The sequence below is a fragment of the Notothenia rossii genome (assembly GCF_949606895.1).
Source record: "Notothenia rossii genome assembly, chromosome: 1".
In the NCBI taxonomy this organism is placed as follows: domain Eukaryota; kingdom Metazoa; phylum Chordata; class Actinopteri; order Perciformes; family Nototheniidae; genus Notothenia; species Notothenia rossii.
In genome coordinates, this window is record NC_136912.1 from 5160577 (window position 1) to 5182599 (window position 22023).

Sequence of the window (22023 nt, forward strand, 5' to 3'; positions counted from 1 at the left end):
ATAGGCTTAGTTTGTCGGGGGACATCTTACTTCTTCCTTCTCTCTGTCTATACCTGTGTACTCTCATGTTCCGATTAACCCAGCTTCCCCAAATGTCTTTCTTTTTGGTGTCTATATACGCCGGGATCCGGACTCATGGATGATCCTGCGGTCCTGTGTCATGGATCAAGAGTCCTGGATCTTGAGTCGTGGCTGTGGTCCTGGATCATAAGTCCTGGATGGATATCCTCGTGGATTCATCTTCCTATTATACACACTTGCATTTCCAAACATTTGGACTACCTATGCTGCAAATGTATTATCTCTTCAATTTACACACGGCATCTATTGCACGTCTGTCCGTCCTGGGAGAGGGATCCCTCCTCTGTTGCTCTCCCTGAGGTTTCTCCCATGTTCCCCTTTAAACTGTGGGTTTTCTCCGGAAGTTTTTCCTTGTACGATGTGAGGGTCTAAGGACAGAGGGTGTCATATTGTCATACTGATATTCTGTACAAACTGTGAAGTCCACTGAGACAAATGTAACATTTGTGATATTGGGCTATATAAATAAACATTGATTGATTGATTAATTGATTGATTGATTGATTGATTGATTGATTGATTGATTGATTGATTGATTGATAACGACGAAAAAGTAAATTAAAATGTGCAAAAACAATCAGTGTTAAATATGAAACTGTGCATTGTTTCCGGGTCCTGATTCAGTTTCTGTCGTTTCACTGTCCTCTACTGGGAGATCTTAAGTGAGACACATTCAGGCTTCATCGCTCAGAGAGCTCCCTCCACTGTCTGCTTTAAAGGGTCAGTTCACCCAAACTACTAAAGTACTGATGTCCTCTCTTGCCCAACCCGATATTACGGCAAGACGTGAACATGTGACGATGTACCATGCTGGGAGACGTGAAGATGTCATGATTTCGTCCCTTCAAACGTGACAGTTACATGGTATTGTTAACCCATGTTAACCAGTCGAGAAATAACCGGAAATGCCAAGCAAATGCTACCCCGACGTAATGATTTATTTTTTAATAGTCACACTCGATTACACCGGTTTTCTTTTTGCCCCAGCTGGTCGACACCTCTTTTAGCAGAAACAAAGGCTACATTCATGTATTAAATCGATGTTAATCCATGCGTGTGGTTGTGGAATTAACGGACGTGACGTTGTGCGATTGCGTAGCCAGGCAACAGCTTCGGTTCATGTTCATTTACAAACTCTTCAACTACAACCGTAGTTATATTTAAAAACATTTTAGAAGGCCTCACGAAATACTTTAATGCAAATTAAAATGTAAATGTGAAGGAATGTGTGTATAACAAAATACATCGGTCATAAACGAAACCGGAAACAGACGTAGGCAAATAGATAGATAAATAGAGAGCTACGGCAGACATGTAATATTTAATGCAGCCGAACCCTGTATTACAATGCCGTTATGTGATGACTTTCAAAGAGAAAAGCAAGCACACTGGGAATAAAGTACTATTTGATTTTTAAAAAACGTTTTCAGATTTCACATCACATAAACAACAAATCCCTGCCTCGTGGGTTCACAGGTTAATGCATTCCTGTTCATTCACTACACCTGCAGACTGTGTGACGTCCTCAGTGCTCAGAGAGATCAACTGTTTCACCCTTATCATTTTAAATCCTTTCTAATGCTTTTTTCAGGAGTCAGTAAAGGTAGCTAAACGGGTCTTTAACCAGAGTTTATTTAGTTTAAGAAAAGTGTATTGTTTGTTAAACAACCAAACTTTACTGTGTAGTGGGTGTTACTGGGGTTTGGCTCATCATGCATATTAATCGTCTAAAGAGGAAGTAAATCTAGTCTCTTAACAGCCTGATTTCCGTCTTCTGCTCATTGCTTCAGAGGAAAGGCATCTTTAAACACATGGTTCCTCCTTCACTGTGAGTAGAAACAGTTTATTGATGTAATGATTCTGTATACCTCCTGTGAACATTATTTAATCTGACATGTTTTATAGTCTCACAGAGATGAGAGGAGCAGCTATGAGTCTAACTGCAGCAGCGAGTGGATTAGTTATCTTCCTGCTCTCTGTGTCAGGTACTGTACATCTACACTTACATTCATCACATGAACAGAGGGGATTCTGGGAAATGTGGGACTTGTAAAATCAGGTCACATGTGGGAATAAGTGGGATGGATTTGTGTAAAAGGCAAACCTAGCAGAAACATGTTAAATGTATTTGTGTAGAATTTTAGAAACTCAAAGACGTTACTAGTTTTTCTGATGGATATTCTGAAGACCTTGTCGTGCGTTGCCACTTTCCTTTGCTCCAATCATCTGCATCAAATATCAGATTGCTTATCACTTTTACAAGCGTTAAAATGAGAATATAGTGTCTGCATAACTGTTCCATCCTCTCTCTCTGTGAAAACATGTTGCTTTGTTTTTTTCTTAAGACGACTTCAAGAATCTCCAGCTCTGTTTTTATTAAGTTGAAGTGATTTAGAGAGATATTCTTATTCTAAGTCTTAACATATTGACTCAACTCTTAAGGATCACACCTCTGCACCAAACCCTTCTAGTTCCTTCTCTCCTCTCTGACCTCTCAGAGTTATATTCCCACACTCTGGGTTAAAAAAAGTCTTCTTCTTTTTCTTATCTGTATATCAGACAGAAGCTGCTCTCACCTCAGTGTTCTGCCTTTATTGATATTGTTCACACTTACCTCAGCAGCAACCTGACCACAGAGCGAACAGAGAGGAAACTGTTCAGAGAATCTCACACTATTCTAATTAATGTGATCGCTAATCATTCACTGTTCATTTATATGAAGGCATTTTCCAATCTTCCTTTGCCCTGACTGTAAAACTGACCATACACTTTTTGCGTAGACTTCTGTTCTACCTGGTTTGATTAAGAAACAACAAAGTCAAAGAGTATCATTGGTTTCAAAGTGCCTAAGAAGGAATTCACATGTGTTTTTCTGCTCTATCCCAGTAAAGTTTGTAAAATGTTTATTTTTACATTCTTTGTTGAAAGTGCTGATCAGGCAATTTTTCAACAATTTATAGATTAACTTTGATTCTAGTTTCTGATGTGCTCTGTGTTTCAGGGGTTCAGGGTCAGGATGGCTGGGGAGGGACTTACTCTTCTACTAAGATCTGTGCAGTGAAAGGATCAACAGTTGAGATAAGATGCAGCTACGAATACCCATCTACATGGGATGGTGGTGTTACCACAGTGGAGAAAACATTGTGGTTCAAACAGAAAGATGGTGAATCTGTAGATCTGAGAACAGTCTCAGAGTATGCAGGTCGTGTAGAGGATTTCTGTGAAAACAACATCTGCACTCTGAGAATCAGAAACCTTAGAGAGAGAGACTCAGCTGTTTACTGGTTCAGGTTCAAAACAAATCAAGATACATACTCGGGCCTTCAAGTCACTTTGTCCATCACAGGTATCTGAAAAAATCTCCTACAAAATGTAACATTTTATTTGAATTTCTATACATAAACATGATTGATGTTTTTTTTGTCAATTCTACCTTTATTCAGATCTCCAGGTGCAGGTGAGCGGATCAGGATCGTCTACTCTGCTTCAGTGTCTCAGCAGTTGTCTACCTGGTCATACTTCTTACATCTGGTTTAAGAACGGACAGGAAGTGAAGGAAGACACATCTCCTTATGCAGACTTCAGATATGAGTCAGCAGACAGTTATTCCTGTGCTTTAAAGGGATATGAGGACTTCCCCTCTCCTTCAGTGTGTGAGTTTACTCAAAGTCTTCCACTAACATAATAACATTAACATACAGTATAACATATATCATCATTGCACTCATTTATCTACACTGAACAAAAATATAAATGCAACACTTTTGTTTTTGCTCCCATTTTTCATGAGATGAACTCAAAGATCTAAAACATTTTCTATATACACAAAATAACAATTTCTCTCAAATATTGTTCACAAATCTGAAAAAATCTGTGATAGTGAGCACTTCTCCTTTGCCGAGATAATCCATCCCACCTCACAGGTGTGGCATATCAAGATGCTGATTAGACAGCATGATTATTGCACAGGTGTGCCTTAGGCTGGCCACAATAAAAGGCCACTCTGAAACGTGCAGCTTTGCTTTATTGGGGGGGTCCGAAAACCCTAGTGTTAAACCCTAACCCTAACATGTCACCCATCTCCTTGGCATAGAGTTGATCAGGTTGTTGATTGTGGCCTGTGGAATGTTGGTCCACTCCTCTTCAATGGCTGTGCCAAGTTGCTGGATATTGGCAGGAACTGGAACACGCTGTCGTATACGCCGATCCAGAGCATCCCAAACATGCTCAATGGGTGACATGTTAGGGTTAGGGTTGGGGTTGGGGTTAGGGTTAGGGTTTAACCCTAGGGTTTTCGGCCCCCCCCCAGACCCCCCCAATAAAGCAAAACTGCACGTTTCAGAGAGGCCTTTTATTGTGGCCAGCCTAAGGCACACCTGTGCAATAATCATGCTGTCTAATCAGCATCTTGATATGCCACACCTGTGAGGTGGGATGGATTATCTCGGCAAAGGAGAAGTGCTCACTATCACAGATTTTTTTCAGATTTGTGAACAATATTTGAGAGAAATGGTTATTTTGTGTATATAGAAAATGTTTTAGATCTTTGAGTTCATCTCATGAAAAATGGGAGCATTTTTACCCACCAGAGGTCGCCAGCAGACATGGCAGTGTCCAAAGACACTGAACCAGGGCTCTAGGCTTTCTGTTTGATTTTAAAATAGATCAAATATAATCTTGCTACGAGGGATGCTACTAGAAAGAAGAATAAACGAGAATTATGAAGGAAACTTCTTCCATGACATAAAGATGAACACTTTCCCTCAAAGTGTTTAGATTTCTGATAAAAGATGGAATCAAGTGAACCACCCACTCTGTGTTTTATTAAACTATTATTCATCAAAATATCTTCCACTGTGGAATTAAATGTGAAATGTGTTGTGAAATGTTATCTCCTCCAGATGCTCCAAAGCTTAAACAGTATTTGCATTTCCTGCTTTGTGTCTCAGGACATTTGCAAGTTGCCATTATGTCTACCCTTCCATGTTAATAACTTTAAACACTTCTCCTCCAGACTCTCCAAAGCTCCCCTCTGTGTCAGTGAGTCCCTCTGCTGAGATAGAGGAGGGCAGTTCAGTGACTCTGACCTGTAGCAGTGATGCTAACCCAGCAGCTAACTACACCTGGTACAAGGATGAAACTTCATACTCTTCTATTCTGAATGAAGAACATCAGTTTGTCTTCAGCTCCATCCAGTCCTCTCACTCTGGACAGTATTTCTGTTCAGCTTCAAATGATCTGGGGAGTAGCACATCTGCAAACACCTTTATTGACGTGAAATGTGAGTAAGACAGTTTATCTAAAGATAACAAGCTTATATCTGTCTAGTTGTTTCTAGAGAAGATGTTACTTATCATCACTACTTTCTTCAGCTCAGCTTGCTTTACATTACATGGGATCCAGGGAACAAGTGGGTAATGAAAAGTGAACTGGCAGTATCTTCTAATCACATTTTATAGAGTTGCTAATGATGACATCATTGAGAAACGACTGTTAAATATTGTTATATTTAACTAATATTTACTGTTATTAACAAGGCTATCTCTAAATCCTTAAATTCCATGACTCCATTAATAGTTTTGATTAAGTGATACACTAAACGGGATTTAACCAATGACAAATCATTACTTTATTATGACTAATAACAATTAATAAATACACGTGAACAATTATTTACAGAACATATTCATTAGTTTACATAATACAACTTAAATTCTATTCACCTTTTGGAAAAAGATTCAATCCATCCTACATGCATTTTGTCAAATAATGTTCGAAGTCCAAAATGCAGCTACAGTTCATTCAGCGTTCAATAATGTAGATACTCTTTGAGCTAATCTAGTGAGCAACAGATTCTAAATATTTACTGTTCACACTTCTCCTCCAGATCCTCCAAAGCTTGCCTCTGTATCAGTGAGTCCCTCTGCTGAGATAAAGGAGGGCAGTTCAGTGACTCTGACCTGTAGCAGTGATGCTAACCCAGCAGCTACATACACCTGGTACAAGAAGAATGGATATGCAGACTTTACTTATTTCAATGAAGGACGAGAGCTTGTCTTCAGCTCCATCAAGTCCTCTGACTCTGGACAGTATTTCTGTTCAGCTACAAATGAGCTGGGGAGGACATCTGCAAACATCCTTATTGACGTGAAATGTGAGTAAGACAGTTTATCTAAAGATAACAAGCTTATATCTGTCTAGTTGTTTCAAGAGAAGATGTTACTTATCATCACTACTTTCTTCAGCTCAGCTTGCTTTACATTACATGGGATCCAGGGAACAAGTGGGTAATGAAAAGTGAACTGGCAGTATCTTCTAATCACATTTTATAGAGTTGCTAATGATGACATCACTGAGAAACGACTGTTAAATAGTTTTATATTTTACTCATATTTACTGGTATTAACTTTAGAAGGCTATCTCTAAATCCTTAAATTCCATCACTCCATTAATAGTTGTGACTTGATTAAGTGATACACTAAACGGCATTTAACCAATGACAAATCATTACTTTATTATGACCTATAAGAATTCAGAAATACCCATGAACAATTATTTATAGTATATATTAATTCATTTACATAATATCTAACGGTTGTTTCTCTCAAATATATTCCTTAGCTAAACTGAAAAAACTGAAACGTTGACTTTAATTAAATGTATTATGTCAACAAATTACACATAATTGTATTAGGTTGGTTGAAAGCAATAATATACATTTGAAATAAAAAATATTAGGTTCAACTTAATATTATTGCTTTCAACTCACCTAATGCAAAAACGTTTAATTTATTGACACAATACATTTAATGAAAGTCAATGTTTTAGTGTTTTCAGTGTACTCTACAAACTGTGATTAGTAAATACTCAACAACTGTCCTTCAAGTTAGGGTTCTTTTGGAATGAGTTCCTCATTCAATGCTCTGTAATGACTCGAAATGCAGCTACATTCAGCGTTCAATAATGTAGATACCCTTTGAGCTAATGCAGTGAGAAACACATTCTAAATATGTACTGTTCACACATCTCCTCCAGATGCTCCAAAGCTCCCCTCTGTGTCAGTGAGTCCCTCTGCTGAGATAGAGGAGGGCAGCTCAGTGACTCTGACCTGTAGCAGTGATGCTAACCCAGCAGCTAACTACACCTGGTACAAGGAGGATGGAAATGCAAACGTTCCTCTTCTCAATGAAGGAACACGTCTTGTCTTCAGCTCCATCCAGTCCTCTGACTCTGGACAGTATTTCTGTACAGTTGAGAACAAGCTGGGGGAGAAGACATCTAAAGACATATTTGTTGATGTGAGATGTGAGTGAAACATTATTTTAAAGCTTTAATCTGTCCTTCCTTTGCTGGAGAATATTTATATGATCTTCACTACTTTCTTCAGCTCTATAGCTTCTAATTCAAAGTCTGCTGTAATGCTCTTAATAGCTTAAGGTGATTTTAAGATACTTAAAGATGTTTTTTAAAGGATATTTATGACAATAATTACCTAAAAATGTATCGATTAATCCAAAATGCAACATCTGAGAAAGCCATGTAAATATTCAGTATTTTTACTAATTTCTGTAAATTTATTGCATTTCTTTCAGACTCTCCAAAGCCTCCCTCTGTGTCAGTGAGTCCCTCTGCTGAGATAGAGGAGGGCAGTTCAGTGACTCTGACCTGTAGCAGTGATGCTAACCCAGCAGCTAACTACACCTGGTACAAGGAGGATGAAGACTCTCCAAAAGCTTCAGGACAGATCTTCATCATCACTGACTTCAGAGCTGAACACAGTGGGAGTTATTCCTGTGGAGCCCAGAACAAGTTAGGACGTAGTAACTCCACCTTTCATCTGAATGCTGTGGCAGGTAATTGTTATGCATTCATCTCCTACCACACGCTTATCAGCTTGTGTGTTTTCAGTCATATAGGAGGCAGAACAAAGTCTGTGTGATGCAGTTTTCTTCCTTGATGTGGGAAAGGGTGTAAGAACGTTTTCTTTCTGTTACATTGCAACAGGCTCATTTAATTGTATTGTTGCCGTGTTTCGAAGAATGTTGGGGTTACGTTAAGCACACCCAATGTGAATAAAGGGTTCTTCTTGCCTACATAAGAACAGAAAAGTAATCCAAGGTCCATGCAGTGCCCATTTATTGGGACACTAGATGCTAATTTCACTGTTTGAAGATGAAAGAGTCCTTTTCGATAGCCCTTGATCACCAGTGTGCCTAAAACTGATAAGACCTTAATGACCGTAATGCAGGTATTTGTATTCAAAATTAAGTTGATGATTAAGGGCACATTAAGGACTTTCTGGGTGCAACTGAGCAGGAGAAAGTTTGGAGACAAACCCTAGACTTACTGGGCTGGTTAGCTGTCCAGCTGCTCTGGGAGCACCAGGAGACTCAAAGGGAAGGAAAAACAGTATTCACGGAGTAAAAAGTATCCCCATTAGAGAAACACTGCTGTATTAACTGTCTGTTCTCTGTTGATCTCTGTTTCCCAGTATCATGGAATCTACTACCTTTGGTAACAATCCCTGTTGTTCTCCTGGCTGTCATATCTCTCTCTGTCTTCCTGTGGATCAGGTGAGCAGATCTGTTCAACTTAATCGTTGTTTGTTAAATCATTGAAAATGTGTTTGTTAGAACTTTATCACTTTTTGTAACCAGAAAAAAGAGGGCTTCCAGGGACTCTGCTGAACCTGAAGAGAGACCGGAACACACAGAAGAGGTGAGAATATGTTTATAACAGATACTGTTTATCTAGTCCCAAAAAATCTGTTCTATTGATAATGTCTTGAAACGTCCTTAATCTTTTCTGTCATACAGCATGATGTTGATGAAGCAGGGATAATTTTTCCATCAAACCACATTTGAGTTTTCTGTCCTGGCTGCAATCCTTTGAAAAACTATAAACCAAATAACATTCAAATGTACAGCTGATCCCAATGTCAGACAACAACATGTCCAAATGAGCAGTCACAGGTCAGGGTGCTCTGCTGTTTCACGAGTTGTCCTCCAGGTGTCAGTACTGGGTCCACTCTTGTTCATAATAATAATAATAATGCATTTTATTTATGGAGCGCTTTTCTAGAAACTCAAAGTCACTTTACAAAGTAAAACAATCACAAAAACGTCATTGAAACAACACAATTAAAATATATAAAACACAACATTAATTACAGATTAAAAGCAGTTCTGAAGAGGTGAGTTTTGATTGGTCATTTGAACATGGTGAGATCGGGGCAGTCACGGATGTGTTTGGGGAGTGAGTTCCAGAGAGAGGGGGCAGCGTCATCATCTACCTCTAACCATGTTGTCCACTTTCCCTGCTATGCCGATGATGAACTCACTAAAACCAACCTTTCCGCAAACCTTTACTCCCCCGAGCCTAATCATTGATTGCTTCTCTGTACCCTAAACCCCAGAAGTACAGCCTGCCTGGCACGTAACACCTGTTTGTGTTTGGTTCAGGATTTGCTGTTTTTCTTATTCGATCATTTGTTTTATGCATTGAAAGATGTCCTACAGGGCATCCCCAAATAAAATGTATTATTATTTTTATTGTCTAGTATGCCACCGTCCACTTTTCCAACAACCGGGCGAATCCTCTTCACTCCAACATGAGAGAAGCTCAACAACTCGGACAGACGGAGCCACAGGAAGTCACGGAGTACGCTGCCGTCAAGTTCAGCAGTGCTGCCCCGAGGTGAGCAGCTCCTCACACAGGAACATTATTCATACATCGTTTAATTCCTTTTGCATTATTATTACCACTAAGAAATACATCATTGATCTCTCAGGACCAGAGGTCAGGACTCTGGAGAGGATCCAGCTGCATTGATCAGCACGGTCAACAAATCCAGATAAACACAGCAGGCGTTGACTTTGAAGGATGATACTTCTGTTTTTTACAATCACATTCTATCTACACAGGGTGATGTGGATTTTTAAATATATTTCTCAGGTCGAACCTCTCCAAGAATGAGGCGATGAGTTTTCAGCCTAGTTTTTATTAATCTGAATGGCATGATTTCTACCACCAAAAAAAATTACAAAATGTAAAGATGTTGCAACAAGAGATCTGATCCCTAACTGCTGGCTTGTTGGGAAATGTGGATATTACTAAAGAGTTAAATAATTTACTGATAACAAACCATTTCCATTGTTTTGTACATTTATGAACTTTATTCAAATAATATTTCTTTACAATGTTCTTCTTCTTGTCTACACTGAAATATCAACAACTACTTGTTTGTGTTATTTTTTATCCATTCCAAAATCAATGTTGTTTTTGAAAAGCACGTTGGGATATTGGAGAGGAACATGCGTTTGCTGATGTCGGTGCAGTTTCATTCTGCTGCCACTAGGTTTCAGTAAAGAGCCGTATTTCACTGATGGAAAACCATTACCAAGAGCCTGTACAGTACATTTATCTTTGGTGTGTGTACGGCCTTAATGTTCACACATTCTTATTCTGACATTTTTTTATGTAAATATAAAAGTTCCATTATCACCAATTAAAATAGTTCATTTCTTTGTTACTCTTTAAGTTCATAACCATCACAACTCATTGCATTTGTCTATTTTGCTTTGTTGTTAAACCTGTTATTCTGACCCTAGTCTTTTGCTCTGTACTTCATGTGTTTACCTTTCTCTCCTTCTGTTCTGTTCTGGTTTGAGTTAATCAATAAAGGTTGAAATTGCCATAACTCTTGTCCACACTAATGCTAATGATAGCATGAGTGTCACTAATCTGTCGTTTCAAAATAGAATAATTGCACGTGTTCGCTTAAAATAAAAACACTGGAAACAATATTAAACAAAACAAGCTACAGTGATGAAAGTGCAGAGTTTGTGAGGATACATCAGAAGGTATAAAGAACACAGTGAAGGGAGACTGTCACACTGAGAGAGAGAAGTGTGTGAGTGAGAGAAGTGTGAGTGAAAGAAGTAAGTGTGTGAGAGAAGTGTGTGAGTGAGAGAAGTAAGTGTGTGAGTGAAGTGTGTGAGTGAGTGAAGTGTGTGAGTGTGTGACCAAAGCACAGCCACAGTCCTGCTCTTCACAGACAGAAACACTGATAGCTAACCTTCAGCTCGTGCTGCTTGTTGTAGTTTGGTTTGAGTTTGGCTTGAATGAATATTATTAAATGTAAAACCCAAGCTATACCTCAATGAACAAATGTTGAGATGTGACTTTCTGTACACATTATGAAATAATATCAAGTGATGTTAATTTGCATTAGTAGTTTGTGTAATTTGCATTGTTGATTTGTATTCACTGAACATGGTTTTAGATCTTGAAGTTTGGCTGCTTTTATAATAATGGAAGACATTAGGATGTGTGTTCTCTTGTCAGTGAGGAGAGGTGCTCTGTTTACCACAAACTGGTCTCTCTCTGCAGAACAACAAACCATGTAAAGCAATAATGTGAAGAGGAAGGAAGTGGTGTTTTAAACCCCCTTCTTTCTGTCTCCTTTCTACTTTCAAGCCCACAGGGGGGCGTTAAGGTTTGTGAGAACTCCCTTTATTTTAATGATGAAGGTTTTTCTTGTGTACATCAATCTACTTTATTGAAGAAGACAAACAGAGACGAGAGGAGCAGCTATGAGTTTAACAGCGGGTGGATTTGTTGTCTTCCTTCTCTCTATGCCAGGTAATGTACATCCACATATTCAATATAATAATTGTAGCTTTTCTAAACACTCGGACACTTTACAACATAAATATTCCATGCAAGCATACAGCAAATTTACACAGGCCTGGATTAGTGAAATAACAAGATGTTGTTGTTTTTATACATTTCTTACGTGAAGCCTTTTTCTAGTGCTTCCATCCTGATCGACGAGTCAACAATGAAGCAGTTTTTATGGGCATGGGTATTTGTTGAGTGTAGCATTTTTAATGGCAGTGTTTTGAAAAAGGCAAACAAGTGAATATGTCAGATTGCTGTGGCTTACTTAGAGAACCGTGTGCAGTCTTTTGCAAAAAGTGACTCGTGAATTGCAAATTGGGTGCAGAGCTGAAAATGTGTTTAAGCTTTTGGAGATTTGAGTTCAGGTTTTGCTCTTTGAGTGTAAGTTAAAATAATTACGCTTAATGTGAGATTGTTGTGTGTTAACAGCTGAAAAATGTATCTGTATTTATTTTTCCTCAAAGTTTTCCTTTCCATTTACTGTATTTGGCAGTGACATCGTTTGTGTTTAAACTACTGTAAATATGTGTTTTTGAGAAAAATATAAGTATAACAACTGTATATTTGTGTTTCTGCACATATATTGTGGACTTGAAAAATCTTTATATGCAGAATTCTCTAAATACATAACACCATAAAAGATGAGTAGCCTATGCTTTAGATTGCGCACCACAGTGTGTAGTTGGTCGGTACGGAGCCCAGAGGCCTTTACTACGAAGCTGGTTTAACCTAACCTGGATATGTTTGAGTTAGCCGGCTGGCCTAATCCAAAACATACGCGCTCTCGCTAAACGGTACTACGACGCGGGTTATCAAGTGGATCGCTCAAGCCAGCTGTGTCCTATCTAGTTAGGTGCGCGTTCACATGAAAGGGGTGGTATTTGGAGCATTCGACCAATCACAAACATGGAGAAGCGTACTGAAAGCGCAGCGTCATAGTTCCTGAATGAAAAGTGAACTATAATATTAGACATATGAAGAAGTTAAACTTTAAACATCCATGACTTAAACACTTTATCCAGGATCAAAGCCACATAGATGCACCTGCAAGGTGAATACAGCTGGTAAAAGAACAAGTGTTTGAATGCGTACATTAACAGGTTTATGATATCACTGCCCCGTCTAAGACACGAGTGGATCTGACTTTAATTGCATTTGTGTTTCGTCAACTTAATGTGTTGCTTAAAATAATACTTCTGCCCACAGTATGTGACACTGTGAGTGTTGCACGGCCAGATACGGCTCAGCTGACTCAGATAAGGAAATATATGATACATTATGATGTGATATGCCGCGGACTGTACTTAAAGACCAACTTCCAGGTTAAAAACACCTGTGAATAAAAGTGTAGGAAAATGATGAATACACTAGATTTTCAAAGAAATATACAGAAATATACACTACAGTGACATCTGGCGTCGTTTTTGTAAGAAATGTTCACTTCCGCATAAAAAAGCCTCGGCACGTGACCTCCCGCGTGTGACGTAACACGGGGGACACAAGGGGGAGAGCGGCCGGTGTAACGTATTAATAAACATGGATCCCAATGCTAGTTTCGACACAGAAGAAGTTGAACATGAATATTCGAATGCATATGACGGACCACAACCTTATAATTATGAGCCTGCTAGGCGTCCAAGAGACCAGGAACAGCCAAGGATTAGAAGAAATAACGGCCATCGGAGAGAAATTGAGCTGTGGTGTGAGGAGAACCAGTGGAGAACCGGGCAGCTATCTTGGTGAGTGACCGGCGTTAGCTACAGAATGTTAGCTAACGTCACATCACAACATTGTGAAGTTAGCTATCATATATCAGGCTATAACTAAAGTAGTATTGATAATATAGTAACGTTACTGGCAGGACTGTTAATACTGATCCATAACAGAAACTAATGCGCAAGTATCAGCCGTATCTCGCGTTACCTAATGCAACTCCACACTACGGTGCTGTGTACCGGAGGAGAGACGCGAGATACGGCTGATACTTGACGATCTGGAGGAGAAAGGTTGTGGAGCCTCCGTTGATATGTCGTTGTAAATGGCTTGATGGAAAGCAGGTGTGTAGTCGGGGAGGGTGCACAGCTGATTGCAGCAGGTGAGTGGAGGTTGAGCCGGGAGCCAGGAGTGACAGCCACCACGCACACACAAATAACACAGACAGGGGGAAACAAACAAACACAAAGGAGACGGCTGGAGCAGTACAGCCAACACAGCGTTACCTAATGCAACTCCACACTATGTCTTCCGGTGCCGTATACCGGAGGGGAGAGAGAAGTAATACGGTTTCCTGATAAAGCTGTGGAGAGTATGTGCTGCAGGGAGGTGGATGCACAACGCACCCAAGAACGAACGCTAGCTCCGGTCCTTTTTACTGTGGACTCGATGTCCTGACAGGCTGGTATTTGTGCAACCTGCACAAACACAATACTGCACCGATTACAAATGGTGAAATACAATGTAAAACTACCGAAAAATACCAGCTCCTTAAAACACAACCGCTCTACTCAACGCAACTCTACTATACCGGCGGTCAGAGAGCGGAGATGTGTCCCCTGCGTGATGTAATATGACGCGTTTGATGTATGACCTTAAAAAAAAGCCGTTTTTAAGAGCAGAGCTCAAAATTGCTCCTTTCCCTCTGAATTCCTGCCCTTATGTCTCGTAAAACATATCAAATCCTGCATTCACTTTTTTAATTGTAATTTTCAAGCAAGTTTAAGCATAAATGTAGAATAAATAAAAACCTGCAAGATGCTCTTTAATGTTACTCTGATCCGGTTACTTATGTTGTGGCAGATATTTAAGTAAGCTTTCTTAACGCTAATGTTATAATAGTCAGATTGCTCTGAAGATGGGAGGTGATATTCTATTAAATAATGTTCACGTTCACACAGTCGGTGATTTTTGCCGGCCGTCTTTCCTGCAACGGCAGCTTTTCTGTATTTCCTTTCTCCTGTAATATGACTTGATCGCTTTAAGCTCCGCACACTGAGCTCTGATTGGTTAGCCGGCAGTGCTTTCACTGAGTTGATCTCTTAGCCTGCAACCTAACCTGCTCCCGGGCAGGTTAGCCGCACAGTATAAGTTACCATGGAGATGTAGCCTGCTAAAATAAGAACCAGCTTCTTAGGACCGGAAACGCCGAGTTTTCCCTGAAGTTAGCCGGCTAAGCGAAAATCCTGCTTCGTAGTATACCCCCCTGGAGGGTTCATAGAGAAAAAAAAAAAAAAAACGTGGCCACGTTTTACTTTCTCGTTCGCACGAGATAACTTCTCGCACGAGTTAATAAAGCTTGGCCTCGTTTTATTTAAATTGAGGCCACGCTTTGGTTAGCGTGGTTAGTTTTATGAAGAATGTGTGTGTGTGTGTGTGTGTGTGTGTGTGTGTGTGTGTGTGTGTGTGTGTGTGTGTGTGTGTGTGTGTGTGTGTGTGTGTGTGTGTGTGTGTGTGTGTGTGTGTGTGTGTGTGTGTGTGTGTGTGTGTGTGTGTGTGTGTGTGTGTGTATTTGATTATGATAGTATCGTTCGTTCCGGTGCACTCCGGCAGGATTATAGCACATAGACATAAACAAATGTCTTTCACTTGGGAATACACTATGGAGAACCAGATTTGTGTAAATTACTGTTCGTGGTAATTTGAAAACAGATGCCGGAAGTGTCAGACACACACAAACACACCGAACACACGCAGAGCGGAGCTGAGCACACACACACACACACACACACACACACACACACACACACACACACACACACACACACACACACACACACACACACACACACACACCGTGCGCCCCGGTGACAGGACATCTCCTTCATAAAACGAGGGGGAATACTCTGGTAGTTCGATGTGTGTGTGGTTAAACGTGGCAGCCTCGATATCTATTCAGCGGTTCTAATGAAGGGAAACACAGTGAAGTAAACAGTAAAAGGCACAGCTCTTTGCAGCTGGTGCTTCTCTTCTCAGATCTGCTGAGTTACACGTTACTGCCTCCAGTGCCCTGTGCGACGAAGCCAGTTCAACAGACCCTGGATATGTTTGATTTACCCGGCTTAACTAACCCTAACACACGCGATGTCGCTAAGCAGCCCTACGAAGCTGGTTATCAACTCAGTAAATCAACCAGGGTTTCTCTGTCCGGCTGAGAGCGCGTTCACGTGAAAGCGACGGGGTTAGCCAAATTTGACCAATCACAAACATGGAGACGCGTGCTGACAGCGCAGCGTCATACTTCATGAATGAATAGTAAATAGCAAATCCTGCTTCGTAGTACAGGCCACTGGTGCCGCAGAGATTTCATAAAGTGAAGGAAGTTTTCCTTCAATAAAACAACTGTGGACAGCAGATACTGTGAGTCACGGACAGGAATCCCTCAATTTAAATAAAACGAGGCCATGCTTTATTAACTCGTGCGCACGCTTTATTAACTCGTGCGCACGAGAAAGTAAAACGTGGTCACGTTTTATTTAATTGTCTCTCTATGAACCCTGCAGGGCTCCGTGGTTGGACAACATGTCTTGTACTATAAAGGAAGTCTGTGCCATTTGGTGCAAAAGTTTGGTTTTGGTAAGAGTTTCTGTAGTTTTGGGTGCAGTGCTTCATTTTGCAGGATATATGAGGGGTTTTAAACTTTGTGTGTGTGGTTTAGTGAATTTTGTTTAGTGTTTTGAGAAAATAAGCCCTGCTTTCAAAATAAATTGTTTTAGCGATTGAAAAAAACGGTAACAGGTAATGTACATGTGCTCCAATTCTCGAGTGTGTCATGTTTTTCAACACACTCTCACAGTCTGCGTACAAATGACACGACTTTGCAAAGGCGTGCAATAGATACGCAGAAGTCCGATTTTGCGTGCATATGATACTCTGATAGTGCACCTCAAACATTAAAACAAAGAGCTCTGTGGCTTCGGGCTTGATCGCCGTTCCAATGACAGTTTCAATTTTTGCGGTGCAATAAACGACACAGCAGCTTATTGGGTTAGGGTTAGGGTTAAATAAATGGCAAAGATACGTAGAAAATAAACGCATTTAAGATACTTTCATAACAAACGTAACGTGGGAGTATCATATGCACGCAAAATCGGACTTCTGCGTATCTATTGCACGCCTTTGCAAAGTCGTGTCATTTGTACGCAGACTGAAGAGAGTGGGCTGGTGTTTTTACATTTTAGAAACTCAACTATGATAAATAGTCGATTTTTTGTTTTAGTTAGATTCATTTTCAGGGAATGGTTTTATAATATTGTCTGCTGATAATTGGAGATATTGAAGTTTGTTCTTGTTACATCAACCCCATAAATACGTTTTTAGTTTGATGCCAAGTGTCTTATTTACTAATTGTTAACTTAAGTCATTAACTTTGAGTGTGGTTTCTGATGTGCTCTGTGTTTCAGTGGTTCAGGGTCAGGATGACTGGGGAGTGACTTGCTCTTCTACTGAGATCTGTGCAGTGAAAGGATCAACAGTGGAGATAAGATGCAGCTACACATACCCATCTACATGGAAAGACGCTGTTAACACAGTAGGAAAAACATTCTGGTTCACTGAGAACAAAGATGGTGAACCTGGAGATCTGACCACAGACTCAGAGTATGCAGGTCGTGTAGAGGATCTCTGTGAAAACAACATCTGCACTCTGAGAATCAGAAACCTGAGAGAGAGCGACTCAGCTGAGTACAGGTTCAGGATCGAAACAAAGCAAGATAAATATTTGGGTGAACCTGGAGTCACTTTGTTTGTGACAGGTAACTTTTTCACTTGAAATTATATTCATGTTTAGAAGTCAAAATTCTTGCAAACACTCTGCATGTTATCATCTACGTATATGAACATATATATTCGTTTTTTTGTTCTACCTACATTCAGATCTCCAGGTGCATGTGAGCAGATCGCGACCGAATACTCGCCTTCAGTGTCTCAGCAGTTGTCGTCTACCTTTTAACACTTCTTACATCTGGTTCAAGAATGGACAGAAAATAAAGGAAGACACATCTCCTTATGCAGAAATCAGTTATGATTCTGTAGATGGTTATTCCTGTGCTGTAAAGGGATATGAAGACTTCCCCTCTCCTTCAGTGTGTGAGTTTACTTACTTCCACTAACATAACACTATTGCATTCATTTATCGTGTTTACCCACCAGAGGCCATCAGCAGACATGACAGTGTCCAAAGACACTGAACCAGGATCATTTCCTCTCACCTGAATTCAGCACTGCTGAACTGTACGTATCTGAAGTTCAGGTTTTCTGTTTGATTAATGTAAGGAAAATGATGACGCTCCACCCTGTGGTCAATGTCTGAGCTGCATGTGAATTCATTAACTTTGGTTTGAGATGAGGTTGAAAATTAAAAATAAAGAACATGTCATTAAACATTTAACAATGTGTTTATTCCATTGTGTTAGAAGTAAATCAACTTCTACCTCCCACTTCAACACGTCAGTGTTATTAACTTGAATCTTTAATTTAATTCTCAAACAACATTCCTAAGCATCCCACCAGCTTTTTAGCTTGTCAATGTCTGACTCATTTGAGTTCCCCACCTTCTTGTTGTCTCATTGGATAAAAACATGTTGGTGCAAATGTATAGAAAACTATTGTAATATTTCTCAAGTAACTTTATTCAGTCTGCTGCTGTAGTTCACTGAGCAGCTTCAGTATATGAAAGCAAACCTCATGTTTATATTCTGTTAAAATATGTTTGTGCCAATTTTACTCTAACTAAAAACAAAAGGGTTGACCAGGATTGTTACATGAGAACATAGTTGTGAAGTTGTGGAGTTAGCTATATTATTAACCTATGAATGAGTCGTGTGTCATGGCAATCTTTCTCTCCCTTTGCACTGAACATATAGAACTGAGCAAACACGTTGTGTTATACTTCTGTTCTGTTATTATTTGAGCCAGTTAGAAAATTCCATAAAACTAGTTTTAAGAATGAGTAATAGGAAATAATCTTGCATCTCAACTTGAATAAGTTATGAGAGACCTGTAAATATGATACTTTCAGCTCAGTTCCAGTTTGTAATGACCATGACAGCTAATTATTGGAGATAACGGAACATTTCCTAACTTTAGTAACCCCAAATCATATTGGTAGTATGATCCACTTTTAGTTTGTTAACTTAATGACTGTTGATTATAGTCTCTGATGTGCTCTGTGTTACAGTGGTACATGGTGGCTGGGGAGTGACTTACACTTCTACTAAGATCTGTGCAGTAAAAGGATCAACCGTGGAAATAAGCTGCAGCTACACATACCCATCCAGATGGAAAGGTGGATTTATTACAGTTCAGAAAATAATCTGGTTTACTAAAAATAAATATGGTAAACACGTAGATCTGACCACAGAATCAGAGTATGCAGGTCGTGTAGAGGATCGCTGTGAAAACCACATCTGCACTCTGAGAATCAAAAACCTGAGAGAGAGCGACTCAGCTGAGTACAAGTTCTGGTTCACAACAAGCAACGATAAATACACGGGTCTTCCAGTCACTTTGTCCGTCACAGGTAACATTTACCCTGGAAATTATAACTATTCATGTCTAAATGTAAAAACTTAGAAAAATAGTGACAGTCTGTTCATTCTACCTTTATTCAGATCTGCAGGTGGAGGTGAGCAGATCAGGATCGGATGTTAACCTTCAGTGTCTCAGCAGTTGTCCACTTGGTCATACTTCCTACATCTGGTTCAAGAATGGACAGGAAGTGAAGGAAGACACATCTCTTTATGCAGACTTCAGTTATGATACTACAGACAGTTATACCTGTGCTTTAACGGGATATGAGGACTTCCCCTCTCCTTCAGTGTGTGAGTTCACTTACAGTCTTCAACTGACAAAACATTATTACACTTTATTTATCGTATTCACACGCCAGAGGTAGCCAGTAGACATGGCTGTGTCCAAAGACACTGCACCAGTAACTTTTCCTGTAGGCAAACAGGGGAACTTCTTTTGGACATTTCTATAAGAAAAACAATCCACCTGAAAAATGTGCTGAAAATGCATTAATTTACAGATTAACATAAATGCTTACCATACCATTATGTACACAATCAATCAACATCATGCTTACACAATGTCCCTCACAAAAAAACTGTTCACAAACAATCCCAGTCACCTAGGGTTTACCACTTCCTGCATTGAGGCTCAACCCTGTGGTCACTGTCAACGCTCCATTTACCTTTGTTTGTTGATAATCTAAAAACATCATCATGGCTCCAACAATGTGTTGACTCCACTGTGTCAGTAACAGTGTATTATACAGAAGGATATCAAGCTCCAACACCCACTTAGTTTTTTCTGACCTTTTGTCAATTAAAAGTATCTTCCACTGTGAGAACTGATCGTCAAATGTAATATTAAAATGTATTTATTATTTCTACTTCAGATCCTCCAAAGCTCCCCTCTGTGTCAGTGAGTCCCTCTGCTGAGATAGAGGAGGGCAGTTCAGTGACTCTGACCTGTAGCAGTGATGCTAACCCAGCAGCTAACTACACCTGGTACAAGGAGGATGAAGACTCTCCAAAAGCTTCAGGACAGATCTTCACCATCTCTGACTTCAGAGCTGAACACAGTGGGAGTTATTCCTGTGGAGCCCAGAACAAGTTAGGACGTAGTAACTCCACCTTTCATCTGACTGTTGTAGCAGGTAAGTTCTCTACATTCACCAGACCTGATTCACCCTAATTTACATTCATAGTAAAAAATGTCAGTCTTCAAGGAGGACCCTTTATGGTGTCAGATGTGGATGACACTGACAAAGAGATGTATCAATCTACTAATCTAGTTAGAAGTATCATATGTGTTCATGTTTCTAGGGAGTTCAACAATGATTGCGAATATCATCAGGACGACTCCGGTGGTCTTGATTCTGATTCCTGTGTTCCTCGTGGGTCTGTGGATGAGGTACAACAAATTAAATCCATCAGTTCTCCCACCATTTAATTTTTAAATCTTCTATCAACCCTACGTTTCACTGTCATAAAGTCTTTATTTGATATTATTGTACCAACTCCAGGAAGAAGAAAACTATTTCTCACCCCACCACTGAAGCACATGAACCTGAAGAGATAGAGGTGAAAGAGAGGACCTGGTTATAAATTGACTCATGGACAGAGGTGGAAGAAGTACTCAGATCTTGTACTTGAGTAAAAGTAGAAGTACTCTCTTGAACTTGAGTAAAAGTAGAAGTATCAGAGTGTAGTAATACTCTGTTAAAAGTATAATTCCTGTCTTCAACATGTTACTAAAATAAAAGTACAAAAGTATTAGCATCAAAATATACCAAAAGTAGTAAAAGTAGTCATTGTGCAGATTGGTCCATGTGGTCCACTGCAGGGTAGCTTGTGAATTTACTCCAGGTGGAACTAAAGTCTGATTTAAGAGTTGTTTATATTTCAATTCATTCATCCAAATCTGCAAAGTGACTAAATGTATTAAATACATGGAGTGGGGTAAAAGTACACAATTTACCTCTGAACTGCAATTGTAAGTAAATTACAAGTCTTTCATAGTTTTGTTCATATAACAATACTTTAAATGTGCTTTACACCACTGCTTGTAAATGCTCTGGAAAGTGAACTTGTGTTTTATAATCTAGTGAAAACACGTTTGCTAAAATGTTAAATTATAAACAGGTTTGATGAATGAGGTCCATAAAGCCTTACAGTATGTTGTCTTCTCTCTTCATCAGTTGGACTCTGATCCTGTGTATGAGAACTTCAGAGTCACTGCAGCACATGGTGTGAAGTCCAGTCAGGTTAGAGCCTCCTGCATCAGATATCAGGCCCACTCCACATTTTTATAGTCACAGTTCCAGCTGTAACTTTACACAAAGTCTTTTTGATTTTCTTCAGATGCTCACATGATGGAAACAAAGAAAAAGGACATTGAAAAATCCCTGTGGAGAGCGAGGCTGTGCAGGATGTGGACGGATGAGTCGGCAGGATGTACGTCTAGAAGACTGTGCTGCCGGCAGCTTGCACTGAATCATGACGAGGTGTCAAACATGATGTATTATTAGGATCAGCTGATGGTCAGCTGCTCTATATTACTGCTTCAACTATGCCTGCTTTTTTTTTATTGGTAGAGTAAGTGATAACACAGAAGTCAAGCTTAAGAGTTCTTATGCAATATTTTTTTTTGAATTTCTTCATAATAAATAACTTTGGAAAAATCCTGGTCAGCGTCTTGGTTTCCCTGGAAGCATCACATTGTACTCCATGTACAATTTTGATTTTCGCACATTTTAAT

General features: G+C 39.6%; 1 protein-coding gene across 2 annotated transcripts; it reads left to right on the forward strand.

Annotated features, from left to right (window-relative positions):
* Nucleotides 1-11608: 11608 nt before the first annotated feature.
* On the forward strand, nt 11609-21891 carry LOC307038824 (B-cell receptor CD22-like). 2 transcript variants are annotated; one of them, XM_079680502.1, is made up of 10 exons: nt 11609-11724; nt 17160-17510; nt 17632-17844; nt 18935-19276; nt 19368-19577; nt 20159-20419; nt 20589-20676; nt 20789-20846; nt 21464-21529; nt 21627-21891. In XM_079680502.1, exons 1-10 carry the CDS (start codon nt 11676-11678, stop codon nt 21636-21638), a joined length of 1650 nt encoding a protein of 549 aa, XP_079536628.1. In that variant the 5' UTR covers nt 11609-11675; the 3' UTR covers nt 21639-21891. The 2 variants fall into 2 exon arrangements, with proteins under 2 accessions (XP_079536628.1, XP_079536627.1); XM_079680501.1 differs by lacking the exon at nt 11609-11724 and adding an exon at nt 13118-13502.
* The last annotated feature ends 132 nt before the right edge of the window (nt 21892-22023 follow it).